General features: G+C 35.1%; 2 protein-coding genes across 4 annotated transcripts; one reads left to right on the plus strand and one right to left on the minus strand.

The window, feature by feature from the left end:
* On the minus strand, positions 1-534 carry LOC142173670 (uncharacterized). The gene has a single exon (XM_075239287.1). The coding sequence runs from the start codon at positions 532-534 to the stop codon at positions 1-3; it is 534 nt and encodes a 177-aa protein (XP_075095388.1).
* A 9,352-nt stretch (positions 535-9,886) lies between these two features.
* Positions 9,887-13,044, plus strand: LOC107797479 (GDP-mannose 3,5-epimerase 1-like). 3 transcript variants are annotated; one of them, XM_016620378.2, is made up of 7 exons: positions 9,887-10,069; positions 10,879-11,289; positions 11,456-11,549; positions 11,642-11,771; positions 11,865-11,997; positions 12,362-12,569; positions 12,647-13,044. In XM_016620378.2, exons 2-7 carry the CDS (start codon positions 10,880-10,882, stop codon positions 12,800-12,802), a joined length of 1,131 nt encoding a protein of 376 aa, XP_016475864.1. In that variant the 5' UTR covers positions 9,887-10,069; position 10,879; the 3' UTR covers positions 12,803-13,044.
* The last annotated feature ends 2,128 nt before the right edge of the window (positions 13,045-15,172 follow it).

The following is a 15,172-nucleotide window of genomic DNA, read 5'->3' on the forward strand; positions in this document are numbered from 1 at the left end:
CTAATTTTGCAACCCATCCATGAAGTGGAACAACAAGCCATCATTGACCAGGTTTCGGATTTGAAGCATAAGGGTAGTGAACTCCTTGACATAGACACGTATGCTCCTTGTTTGCTTTAACTCCCTAAGCTTGCGCCTTGCCTCGTACAAGACATTATTTGGAAAGAACAGTCGCTTGAACTCGGCTTTGAACTGATCCCACATACTAATAGTACATAGACCTTTATCCACGCCGGTCATCTTCTTTCTCCACCATAGCATGGCAGTCTCTGAGAAGTACACCACTGCAGTATTGATCATGGCCTCATCGTCCCTCACTTTGCCATGCCTGAAGTAGTTCTCCAAGTACCAAAGGAAGTTTTCCACTTCTTGTGTATCACGGACACCTTTGAACACCCGGGGTTTGGGAGCCTCGATCTTGGCCTCCCTTGTCACCACATCATTGTTGGCTGCCTCGGTCACGCCAGCACTAACATGATCCTCGAGTGACTCTATCTTTGCCTTCAAAGCATCGATAGTACTTAAAGCCTCCATGAGTCTGCACTCTAAGGAAGTGATGGTTTGCCTTAGTTCCATCTCGGTCTGTGTACGTCCCTCCAAGTCATTTCGGATACTCTCAATCTCTTCAAGAGGGTGCCCCTCAAGAACGCTAAGGGTGCCTTCCACCTTCTCCAAGCGTTGGCTAAAGATCTCCACGGCATCCATCCCCGCGTTCATATTCATCACCCATTCTTTACCGAGCGAGACGTCCTCAGGCAGGACCTCCACTTCATCCTCGCTCGCCTCAGTGGCAGATGGTTCTTGGGATGTAAGCCCTTCGTTTGACACAACCTGGGGTGCACCTCCTGGCTCTTGTTGGTGGCATTCCTCTTTTTGTTACAGCCACTCTTGCCAGTAGCATCTTGGATGACGTTGGCTTGGGTGTTGGCAGTGTTAATTTCTCCATCGTTCGCCATTCCCTTAGTTTCAACCTTTGCTCTGATACCACGTTGTCACGTCTTTAGTTGTTAACTAAGTACACGTGCGACACTTGAATACTCGTTCACGATCTTGCACAACTTGCTCACGTTCTTGCGATGCCAAGTCAGCCTTACCACATTCAAGATCGCTAAGAGAATGGTAGAAAGAACACAAGAGAATTGTTAAAGGAAGCTTTGTATTAGAGAGAACTTGAATTGTTTGCTTGGTCAATTACAAATGGATGACCCATTTTATATACTAGTCTCCTAGGGGCTAGAGTGTAAATATTAATTGTTACACAAGTCCTTAATATTTACAAGATAAGGGCTTTCTCTAGAATTCTCTACAAGCCTAGAAGATTCCAAGACTTTCCTAGCAAATCCATAGGCATCTAGGGTCTTCCTAAAAAAATGTCCATACTTCTCTAGAATTTTCTCACAAATACTAACTTTCCTCCTATGTAAGCTTCCACATGGTATTAATATATGCCAGATGGTACCTATGTGGCACGATGACATGGCGGGTCATCACACTAAGCTGCTTTAGATCGTCAAAGAACAACCAACTAGCCCACAGTTTTTTTTTTTAAAAATGTTTTGTGTGTGGACATGCGTGGTACTAATAAATTATAAAGATTGTGATTTGGGAATATAGTTCAGCCCAAAGACGGATCCAAAACTTGAAATTTATGAGTTCCTACAATAATTTTAAGTTAATAATCGAGTTCACGGTCAAATATTTATAATATAGGTTAATGCATATGTCGTTATAAGATACATAGATTTTAAATTCTGAATCGACCTTTGCTTCAAATAGCTCAACAAGATCTATACTAGCTTAGTACAATTTCCTTTTTGTCTTTTGATACATTGAGTACTTATTGGCATCTTATGTGAGGAATTTTCTTTGAAACTTCTTAGGGATCTTATCATGTTGGAACCTCTTTCCAGGGTACCTTCTTTTATAATGTTTCCTCAGTTCATGTTTTGGTCTCTTTCTAAGACATTTTCCACTTTTGCACACCTTGATCTTGAGAGGAATCATATTGTGATAGTATCAACGAACACTACTTAATAATTTAATTTGTTGTGGCTGCAACATTAGATTAACAAAATAAGAAAAGAAACTCACTTTCCCATACATAACAAGTTAACATAATTTAAAATAGTTAATGGTTCAACTAAACAAATTTATATGATTAAAAATAGTTAATGATTCAACTAAACAAATTTATATGATTAAAAATTGTTAATGGTTCAACTAAAGGAAATAATATGACTTACGTTTAGTTGATGATTCAACTAATCCACGACTTGCACCAGCTAATCATTCACGTTCTATTATTGCTTTTGATTGATTTGCTAAACTTTTTACGTATTGAAGTATTTTATACCCTTTCCCCCCAAAGATTATGTTATTGTAGAATACCCTTTTATTAATGAAAAGAGGGCAGCTGACGTCCAAATCTACAATAAGTAATAATTTAGGAAGTGTTGGGGCAGTCCTATAATTATTAGACACCAAAGAGCGTAGGTGAACTCATCGTTATTAAAAAATCATTTTGATTTTGTATATTTTAATCGCCTTGGTAGGTGTATGGGGAATATCAAGTTTTGAATAAGAGATTGAACGACGTCCCATTTCTCAGGTAGTGTTTTTGACTATCCCATTTCTTAGGTATACGAGAATATAATTGAATAAGCATATGACATGTGAACTCTGCATTTTACAAATTTATTATGTGCTCCTTCCATTTTCTAAATATAGATATGTATATATATATAAGTCACTACAGTTCCATATATATATTTAAATATGATATATCATATATATCATATTTATATATGATATATATAAATATCATATATATTCTTCTTACTTTAAGTCACTACAGTTCCATCTTTGGAAGCAGTCATTAATGTTTGTATTATAATATACTGTCTACATTTACTTCTTAAGGTGTGATTTTTTCCGGAATCATGCGTGAACGTGAAATGCCTTGTGCACTGCCCTAATTAAGTATCTAATACTCGAACTCTCCTGATCTTACTAATTTGGATCCGCAATTAAAAGAATCACTAAATGGCTAAACTGTTTCATACTGAAACTTTTTCATTTTTACTGCTCTAATACGAGAACTTCTTAAGATTGAAATCGACCTTATTATATATATATATATATATATATATATATATATATATATATATATATATATATATATATATATGTCCACATATGTAAATTTTTAATTTATTTAATTTTCACTAACATATTCCTTAAAGTCCTTTTTTTGGAATAGTTCTTAGAAGGAAAAAAGATATTTATTAGATTTTTTTCAAAGCTGATCTAACTAACCCTTGACAAATACTAAGATACTATAGTAATCAAACTATGACGTGAAGCCTTTCTAAAGTCACCAATATGAAAAAAGAAAAGAAAAAAAAAAAAAAAAAAAAAAATGATAAATGAATAACCATTTCATACCAATAAATTCTTCCTCCTAGTGGGATTAAGGTGGTTGTGTGAAAAAGATATTTTTGATAGAGATATTTCAGGTTCACATATGTTGTCGTACTCATTATTGTTGTATTTTAATGGTGTCATCTTATCATCCTCTATTTCGTTGATACATAAAAATTGTAAAATTAATTGATAGGATATATTAGAGTGAAGTAACTCCAATATCGCACCATAAAAAAAATATTTTATAATATTCTTAGCTTTCTCACATACATAAAACTGCAATTTAAATATTTGATTCAGATAAATGAAGAAATTAAAACTCGCTTCTTTGACACGTCCGTAATCTAACTACCATGCCATCTCCACGTAATAGGTGGATTCAATAATTTGATTTTGTTATAAATATATTATATTATGGATATTTATTTAGTACTCCGTTGAAAATAAGCTTTTTGAAAAAGCTTATCTATATGAGACTCCGCCGTAAATATGTTTATCTATTTAGTACTCTATTGAAAATAAGTCTCATGGAGAAACTTATCCTTTCAGCACCCCGTTATGGATAAATATCACACATGGTAGAAGATTATCTATATCTGATATAATGAGCTTATCCTTTCGGTACTCCGTTATGGATAAACATTATCATCGGTAGAATATTATCTATATCTGATACAATGAGCTTATCATTTCGGTACTCCGTTATGGATAAATATTACCCCCGATAGAAGATTATCTATATCTGGTACAGTAGCAACTTACACAACAGCTTGCAGAAGCAGCTTACACAACAGCTTGTTTTCTTCTATAAATAGAGGAGATTTCAGTTCATTATGTACATAAGTTTGAAGTTTGAATAATATATCAGTTTCTCTCTATACTTGTCTTTACTTTACAACCTTTATTTTATAACATATTATCAGCACGAGACTCTGCCATCTCGAGCAAATACTTTGAAAGTATCAGAGGTACGAACTTTCTTTTTCTAAATAATGTCAAATCTTTCTAAACTTGAGTTTGTAGCCCTGGATATATCGGGTAAAAGTTACACGTCTTGGGTGCTTGATGCTGAAATTTATCTTGATGCGATGGGTCTGGCAGACACCATCATGGACAAAAATCAAGCATCAAACCAAGACCGTGCTAAAACAATGATATTCCTACGCCATCACCTTGATGAAGGCTTGAAAATGGAATATCTCACTATTAAAGATCCAGTCATACTGTGAAATAATTTAAAAGATAGATATGACCACCTGAAGATGGTCGTTCTTCCACAGGCACATTATGATTGGACTCATCTAAGGTTACAAGATTTTAAATCTATCAGTGAGTATAATTCTGCTATGTTCAGAATTATTTCCCAATTGAAACTATGTGGTGATAATATTACTGATCATGATATGTTGGAGAAAACTTTCACCACTTTTCATGCCTCGAATATGCTCCTGCAGCAGCAATATCGAGAGATGGGATTCAAAAAGTATTCTGAACTTATCTCACATCTTCTTGTAGCCGAGCAACATAATAGGCTATTAATGAAAAACCATGAAAGCCGACCTACCGGTTCTTGTCCATTCCCTTAAGTGAATGAGACGAACTTCCACCAAGCTAAGCGTGGAAGAGGGCGTGGCCCCAGTCGTGGTCATGGCCGTGGTCGGGGAAGAAACTCTAATCATGGTAATAATAATGTACCAAAGAACCCTCCTCACCACCAGCAATGGAAAAGGAAGGAACAAAAGTATGAAGCGGTACAAGCAGCAAAGCCAAAAAATACATGCTATAGATGTGGAGAAAAAGGCACTGGTCACGTACATGTCGTACGCCAAAGCACCTGGTTGAGCTGTATCAAGCCTCCCTGAAGAAGACGGAGAAAAATGCTGAAGCAAATTTTATTTCTGAAGATAATTTAGACTTCATGCATCTGGATGTAGCTGATTACTTTGCACTCGCGGAAGGAGAAACAAGTCATGTGATCGGTGATGAATCTGTAGAGATATAAATATTTTAATTTTTGTTGTTTGTAGTAGATAGTATGGTTATGTAATTGTTGTACATAAATAAAAGTTATGATTTGATAATGATATTTACTATCATATTTATTTTGTTTATGTCATTTTGAAGAGTATGGATAATCCTCAAATTATGTTTGGATCAAAGACCAATCATGAAGATATTTGTGTCATTGATAGTGGAACAACTCATGCCATATTCAAAGATTAGAAATACTTTTCTTATTTGCATAAGGAAAAAGCAAATATTTCAATAATTTCTGGTAATATAAGTTTAATTGAAGGCTCCGGAAGAGCCACTATATTTCTGTCTAAGGGAACAAAACTTATAATAGACAATGCATTATTCTCCTCCAAGTCCCGAAGAAACTTGTTGAGTTTTGTGGATATCCGCCGAAATGGGTATCATGTTGAGACGATAAATGAAATGAATATGGAATATCTTTATATTACAAAGAATGTTTCTGGCCAGAAGTGCATTGTAGAAAAGTTACCAACTTTATTTTCTGGCTTATACTATTCAAAGATTAGTACAGTTGAAGCACACTCTATCGTGAACCAGAAGTTTACTGATTCAAATATTTTTGTACTTTGGCATGGCCGTTTGGGCCATCCTGGATCAATAATGATGAGACGAATTACTGAAAATTCGAGTGGGCATCCATTAAAGAACCTGAAGATTCTTATAAATAATGAATTTTCTTGTGATACTTGTTATCAAGGCAAAATGATCACTAGACCATCACCAATGAAGGTTGGCATTGAATCCCCTGCCTTTTTAGAACATATACATGGGGATATATGTGGACCTATTCACCCATCAAGCGGGTTGTTTAGATATTTTATGGTCCTAATAGATGCATCTTCAAGATGGTCTCATGTGTGCCTACTATCATCTCGCAACCTGGCGTTTGCAAAGTTATTAGCCCAAATAATTCGATTAAGGGCACAATTCCCAGATTATCCTATAAAGGCTATTCGCCTTGATAATGCTGGAGAATTCTCATCTCAAGCTTTTGATAATTATTGTCTATCAGTTGGGATAAAAGTTGAACATCCTGTAGCTTATGTTCATACTCAAAATGGCCTTGCAGAGTCATTTATTACACGCCTGCAATTGATAGCAAGACCACTACTTATGAAAATAAAATTATCCACTACTGTTTGGGGCCATGCTATCTTGCATGCAACATCACTTATCCGTCTCAGACCGACACATTATAATAAATATTCTCCATCATAATTAGTTTTTGGTCATGAACCAAATATTTTCCATCTACGAATTTTTGGATGTGCTGTATATGTGCCAATAGCACCACCACAGCGCAGTAAGATGGGCCCGCAGAGAAGATTAGGAATATATATTGAGTTTGAATCACCCTTTATTATTCGCTATCTTGAACCATTGACGGGAGATTTATTTATTGCTCGATTTGTAAATTGTCGGTTTGATGAAACAAATTTTCCACAATTATGGGGGAGAGAAAAAGGAAATCAAAAGAGAAATTGTGTGAAAAGTTTCATCATTATCCCATTTTGATCCACGTACTCCTATATGTAATCGGGAAGTTCAGAAGATCATTCGTTTATAAAATATAGCAAATCAAATGCTAGATGCATTTATTGATTTGAAAAGGATAACTAAGTCACATATCCCTGCAGATAATGTGCCTATCCGAATTGATGTCCCAACATGACCATCTACTAGCATGAGAGCTAGTGAACCTAAAACATCCCTGAAGTGTGGTAGACCTTTGGGTTCTAAGGATCGAAATCCTCGAAAAAGAAAAACAATAAATGATCAAAACGATACTATGAAGGGATCCCCTGAAGAGACCCAAGATCTGATTAGTTCTGAGTTTCCTGAAAAAATCAATGAATCCGAGACTTAAGTGAGTGTGAAGCTTTTAATAAGTTCTACTGGTGAAGGGATTAATTTAAATCGATCTGAAATAGTGGTGGATAATAATTTTACATATAATATTGTATTTAATATTATGCAAGATAGTAAGGATCTTGAACCCCGATCTATCGAAGAATGTCGACAAAGATTTGATTGGCCAAAATGACAAGAGGTAATTCAATCAGAATTGAACGCACTTGCTAAAAGAGAGGTCTTTGGACCAGTAGTCCAAACACATGCTGGTATAAAATCAGTTGGTCATAAATGGATTTTTGTGCGAAAAAGGAATGATAAAAATGAAATTGAAAGATACAAAGCTCGCCTTGTTGCACAAGGATTCTCACAACGACCTGGAGTCGATTTTGATGAAACATATTCACCTGTTATGGATGCCATAACATTTCGATATCTCATCAGTTTAGCACTACATGAAAAGCTTGAAATACATCTAATGGATGTAGTTACGACTTATTTATACGATTCACTTGATAATGAAATTTATATGAAAATCCCCGAAGGACTTAAAATGTCTGAAGCAAATCCAAAATCTCGGAAAATGTATTCAATCAGATTACAAAGATCTTTGTATGGTTTAAAGCAATCTGGGCGTATGTGGTATAATCGCCTCAGTGAATATTTGCTTAAAGAGGGTTACATAAATGATGTTATTTGTCCATGTATTTTTATAAAGAAAATGACATCATAATTTGTTATACTTGGTGTTTATGTTGATGACATAAATCTTGTTGGAACTCCAGAAGAGCTCCAAAGGGCAATTGAATATCTTAAGAAAGAATTTGAGATGAAAGATCTTGGAAAGATAAAACTTTGTCTTGGTCTGCAAATTGAACATTTAGCAGACGAGATCTTTATCCATTAATCTGCCTATACAGGAAGGGTCTTAAAACGCTTTTACATGGACAAAGCGCACTCATTGAGTACACCAATGATTATTCAATCACTTGAAGTGAATAAGGATTTGTTTCAACCTCCAGAATAGGATGGGGAACTCCTTGGTCCCGAAATACCTTATCTTAGTGCAATTGGTGCACTTATGTATCTTGCTAATGCTACAAGGCCTGACATAGTTTTTTCTGTTAATTTACTAGCAAGATATAGCTCTTCTCCTATACGGAGATATTGGAATGAGATTAAGCATATATTGCGATATTTAAAGGGAACACTTGATATGAGTTTATTTTATTCTAACAAAGATATTGCGGATCTTGTTGGTTATGCAAATGCAGGTTATTTATCTGATCCACATAAAGCTCGATCTCAAACCGGGTACGTGTTTACATGTGGAGGTATTGTCATATCATGGCGCTCCACAAAGGAATCTATTGTTGCTACTTCTTCAAATCATGCTGAGATAATAGCTATTCATGGAGCAACTAGGGAATGCGTGTGGTTGAGATGAGTGATTCATTTTATTCAAGAAAAATATGGTTTGGAATGTGATAAAAGATTCACAATTTTATACGAAGGCAATGCTGCATGCATAGCCCAATTAAAGGGAGGTTTTATAAAAGGAGATAGAACGAAACACATTTCACCAAAATTATTCTACACACATGATCTTCAGAAAAATGGTGACATTGATGTGCAACAAATCCGTTTAAGTGACAATCCGGCAGATTTATTCACTAAATCTTTGCCAACTTCAACTTTTGAGAAGATGGTATACAAGATTGGAATGCGAGACTCAAATATTTGAAACAAGATTTTTATCAGGGGGAGTAAAATACGCGATATACTATTTTTTTCTTACTAAGGTTTTTCCCACAAGGTTTTCCTTATAAGATTTTTATTGAGATGACTAGTTATGCGTATTACTAAATATGTGTACTATTTTTCCTTCACTAGGATTTTTTTCCCACGGATTTTTTCCTAGTAAGGTTTTAATGAGGCACATTATCTTTTAATGAACATCCAAGGGGGAGTGTTATAAATATATTATATTATGGATGTTCATTTAGTACTCCATTGAAAATAAGCTTTCTGAACAAGTTTATCTATATGAGACTCCGCCGTAAATATGTTTATCTATTTAGTACTCTATTGGAAATAAGTCTCCTGAAGAAACTTATTCTTTTAGTAACCCGTTATGGATAAACATCACACCCGGTAGAAGATTATCTATATCTGGTATAATGAGCTTATCCTTTCGGTACTCCGTTATAGATAAATATTAACTCCGGTAGAAGATTATCTATATCTGATACAGTAGCAACTTACACAACAGCTTGAGCAGCTTACACATCAGCAGCAGCTTACACAACAACTTGTTTTCTTCTATAAATAGAGGTGATTTCAATTAATTATATGCATAAGTTTGAAGTTTGAATAATATATCAGTTTCTCTCTATACTTGTCTTTACTATACAACCTTTATTTTATAACAGATTTGACAAATAATGTTTTTTTCCCTTAACAACAAATTCTTTTAAAACATAGTTTCAAAATGGAACTCTTTTTTATTTAAAAAAAAAGAAAGACAATCTCCTCGGTAAATCTGTATTCTGTGTACACATGATTTTCATAATTCAGAATTGGATGGATGTGGTAAAAATAAACGGGTGGTCTGGTTTCTGTAGTGTCTGTCATCTTTGCACGTTCTCGCTCTCTCTCTATATAAACCCATATTTTCGTTATCATCATTGTCTCTCAACCGTTCAACTCTCTTTCTAATCTCTCCGCTGCCTCACTTTTCTCCTCCAAATTTTTAGAGGTAAAGGTCTGAAAACTCTCCCTTCCCCCCCTCTGTGTTTGTGCTTTTATTTTGTGAATCTTGAAAATGCCTTTTGATTTGTCAATTTGGATGTTTTTTGTGTATTTGGGCTCTGTGTTTCTTGAAAAGTTTCAATCTTTGTGTTCTAATTCATCTGCTTGTGTATCCACCCATTGTGAACTATTTGTTTGGCCAGGGGTGGGGGGGTGGGGGTAGGGGTAGGGGTAGGAGTGGGAAGGTCCTGCTAGGGGAAGGTGCTGTTGAGGAGTGAAATCTCACTGCTTTCTATTTTTTATTATTTTCTTGGATGCTCTGGCTCAGAAAAGTTCTTTTTATTTGTCACTATGAAATAAAAGAAATGCTAAGTAATGTTGATTTAGTTTTAGTTCCAACTTCTCTTATGAATATGTATTTGTGGGTGTATTGGAAACTTATTTACTAGTTTGCAGGATAAAGGACTCTGCTCAGTTGTTTTAATGTTCTCACTTAACCACTTGACTAGATATAGTTTATACAGAAAGTTCATTGAAGTTCCCTTGTTATATATTTTTCCTTTCTAGCTAAAGATCTTATGGAGTGTAATTCTTCTATGTTTCTGTCTATGTCTATCTTAGTTTAGGTTCTGTTAAATTTATAAATTCATAAGGCTGAAGAATAATTTTACAACTTTTTACTCACTGTGGTAGTACTGTCTCACCCTTTGAGTAGTAAACATGGTTAACATTTTCAACATCAGGGTGTTCATTTGTGCGGATATTGCCTGCTCTTTTTGTGAGTAACGCCATTTGACTGACTGTAATTGTTTTTAGAATGGGAAGCTCAGGTGGCATGGACTATGGTGCTTACACCTATGAGAATCTTGAGAGGGAACCTTACTGGCCAACCGAGAAGCTCCGTATTTCCATTACTGGGGCCGGAGGATTTATTGCTTCCCACATTGCTCGTCGTTTGAAGAGCGAGGGCCACTACATAATTGCCTCCGATTGGAAGAAGAATGAGCACATGACAGAAGATATGTTCTGTCATGAGTTTCATCTTGTGGATCTTAGGGTTATGGATAATTGCTTGAAGGTTACAAAAGATGTTGATCATGTCTTCAACCTTGCTGCTGATATGGGTGGCATGGGCTTCATTCAGTCTAACCATTCTGTTATTTTCTATAACAACACTATGATCAGTTTCAACATGATGGAAGCTGCTCGGATTAATGGTGTCAAAAGGTCTTTATCTTGGTTTGATGTATTTTTCCGGTTTTCTAATGTCAGAAAATTCAAGTTTAAAAGTACCAGGAGTTGATGCATTACCATATATCTTTATTTGTCAAGTTAGTTCAGATACATTCATTTGTTTTGGATTAGTTTGATGTCTGACCATCGTATTGTTCAGGTTCTTCTATGCATCTAGCGCTTGCATTTACCCCGAGTTCAAACAACTTGAAACAAATGTCAGTTTGAAAGAATCTGATGCATGGCCAGCAGAGGTTTGTTTCCTAAAAATACTTATGTTTCCTTGTTTTGCCATTAAGTAATTCCAACATAACGGTTTTTAACTTTTCCTTGGTTTGGAATTTAGCCTCAAGATGCTTACGGCTTGGAGAAGCTTGCGACCGAAGAGTTGTGCAAGCATTACAACAAAGATTTTGGAATTGAATGTCGTATTGGAAGGTTCCATAACATCTATGGTCCATTTGGAACTTGGAAAGGTAATTTATTGATAGTCGCTGTTGACCGGACAAATTCCTTTCTGTCTTTATGGATTACGAGAAGTTTTGTTCTTAACTTTTTCTGCATCTCAGGTGGAAGGGAAAAAGCTCCTGCCGCGTTTTGTAGAAAAGCCCAAACTGCAGTAGATAAGTTTGAAATGTGGGGAGATGGACTTCAAACACGTTCATTCACCTTCATTGATGAGTGTGTTGAAGGGGTTCTCAGGTAACCAAATCTTCATTTTCTTTATACAATTAAAACAATCAATCAAGAGTTAGTTACTATAAATAACCACTTATGCTGAATTTTTTGAGGTTGTCTATGCTTTTACTGCTTAGACCAGATACAATTATGAGAATAAGGCAATCTCTGTTTATACTTTGGAAACATGTTTACTAGAAAGATTTGACTTTTTACTTCGGACTGGAAATAAAATAGATGTAGCGTTAGCTTAGTTTTAATGAATCTAGTTTAGTTACTGAATATGACATTTAATAAAGGTCATTGAAGAACCTCTTGTCTAGATGGCATGTTTGATTTTTTTCCTCCATTAAAATGTAGTCTTAAAATGTTTAATTCCTTTATATAGATTGACAAAGTCTGACTTCCGGGAGCCAGTGAATATTGGAAGTGATGAGATGGTGAGCATGAATGAGATGGCTGAGATGGTTCTTAGCTTTGAGGACAAGAAGCTTCCTGTCCACCACATTCCTGGCCCAGAAGGTGTTCGTGGTCGCAACTCAGACAACACCCTTATAAAAGAGAAGCTTGGTTGGGCTCCGACAATGAGATTGAAGGTAGTGTGATCATTTGCATTTGGCAAAACTGTGTGTTTCTGCACGTGTATAAACTAACGATCATTGATTGGGTGCAGGATGGTTTGAGAATTACATACTTCTGGATCAAGGAGCAGATCGAGAAAGAGAAATCTCAAGGAGTTAATATTGCAAATTATGGATCGTCTAAGGTGGTGGGCACTCAAGCTCCAGTTGAACTCGGTTCCCTTCGTGCTGCTGATGGCAAGGAATAAGTTCATCCCTTCTATTAATTGGAAGCCAAATCACTGCTATGACATTGCTGCTTTATTAATATGGTTGTCGTAGGTGAATGTGTTAAATTTTCAGTAATTGTTGGCTTTTCTTGGTTTTGAATCTTGTAATTTAAGCCCCTTGGCTTGTGAAGGGGATGGTTTAATGCTTCAGCTGTATTTATCAGTTGTTTGAGAAGATCTATATATGATAATCCAATAATTGGCAATACATCTTTTTCCCAGTTCAAGGTCTTGCTGTTCCCCTTTTGGTGATCATGTCTATTATTTAATCAGATTGTTACATGAATAAAGTATTTACAAAAGCGAGACTTTATGGAAGCAGTCCGTCAGTGAATGCGAGAAGTTTTGTGCATGCGACCCTTAATATGTAGGGTCAACTTCTTCTTTTGCTCTAACTTTCTGGCGTTCTAAATCAGTTTTGTGCATCTGGCGACCCTTAATATGTAGGGTCAACTTCTTCTTTTGCTCTAACTATCTGGCGTTCTAAATCTATTAGCCCGAGCAATCCAGATTCATGTTGGATAGTCACAATATAGGGATAAAGATACTTTCTAACGAGAACTCAAATTCTCGAGCTTGAAATCGAGAACTCTGGTTAAGGGTAGGAGTTCGAACCACACTGGTTACTGGTTAAGGTGGATTCATGTAAGGTATATCCCTATCATCACACCACACTCCTTTATGGCGTAAGTTTAATCAAAGAAACAATGTGAGAAGGGCAAATTTTTTACCAAAAGAAGGGGCAATTAACACAACAAGAGAAATGACCATTTACACAACACGAAAACTCCACTATAAAAGTACTTTTGTAACTTTCTCTTTTCTTGGAAAATAAATACTATGTGATTTACAATTATTATTAAAGTTACAATTATTGTTAAAGATAACTAGGAAGCTATAGCTAGTTGCATCGCAACTTTCTAGTTACACGAAAGAAGAAAACATATCATCTTTATTTATTCAGTGGTCCTTGTATATCATAAATATATGGATCATAATTTTTCACATGTCACAATTCATACACTTTTCAAACTTGTCCTATTTCTTAATAGCCAAAGATTCAAACAAACAATCCAAAAGTAGAAAAGGAGATATGACTAGTTTGAAAAATGGTATCTAGCGATCCGTATAATTTGGGGTGATTAATTTGTTTCTGAAGAAAGATCGTCTCAACCAATTACAAAAGTTCATACAACCAAATAAGAAAATGACTTAAAGCAATACCCTAAACAACAAACCAACAAACACAAATTGCATATGGCAAATTGTGTCTATCCCTAATTGTTGAGATTCAAAAACATGTGATTCCTGGGGCCTATGACAGGAGATATGACTATGATACATTACCCACAGTACTGACGTGGTCTCTTTTATGTCATGTGTGGGTCATATTTTTGCAGATTTGCTTATCAACTTTTTCTTAAAATAAGAAGAGGAAATTATCATAAGAAAAAGTGCCCAAAAGTGATAGGAGGGTCGAAATTATTTTATTTGGGGAGTGTCGGTAGGGGTAGGTGAAAATACAAGGCCCTAGGGGTAGGTGAAAATACAATGCTATAGCATTGTACCACTACGCTAAATTTTATATTTAGTGATATTTTTCATGTTAGATGTATTTATCATATTTATCATTTAATTGTGGGTGATGGTATGAGAATTTTAAATATTGAAATTGAAAAGGTTAAAATGGCTCTTAACTGGCTTTTTTATTCAAACCGTAGAAGTAGACTTAGAGAATATTTTAAAAGATGCGATGAATTTGGCCTAAGAGAAAGAAAAGTTCCTAAACCTTGTCCAACTAGATGGAATTACATATATGAAAGTTTGGTTGTTGCATATGAATATAGAAACCCCATAAACTCAACATTTAATACACATGTAAGTGATGATGATGAGTACCTTACAAATGGGGATTGAGCTAATGTTAAAATACTTGTAGAATTTTTAGAAAAATTTTATATTACTACAAATGAATTTTCTGGGCAATATTATCCTACTATTTCTAACTGTTTAGTTTATATTGCAGAACTTGTAAATTTGTTTGCTCATTTTTTAGAGGGCGAAAAAATTTATAAACTTGCTATTGATTCTATGAGAAAAAAGTTTAAAAAATATTTTTTCTCTATTCCCCCTATTTATGGTGTTTCTGCTTTGTTAAATCCTTGTATAAAATTAGGAGGTCCTCATTTTTGGTATGAAACTGTTTATAATGGTTTAGCATTTAAAGATGAGGAATTGTCTCAACTTTCGGAAACAATAGCCTCAATTAGAATAAATGCTCAAACTATTTTTAATACTTATCAAGTTGCATTAAATCATGCTAGACCAAATATTCCAACTCATTCTTCT

This window comes from Nicotiana tabacum, chromosome 19, assembly GCF_000715075.1.
Source record: "Nicotiana tabacum cultivar K326 chromosome 19, ASM71507v2, whole genome shotgun sequence".
NCBI lineage: Eukaryota > Viridiplantae > Streptophyta > Magnoliopsida > Solanales > Solanaceae > Nicotiana > Nicotiana tabacum.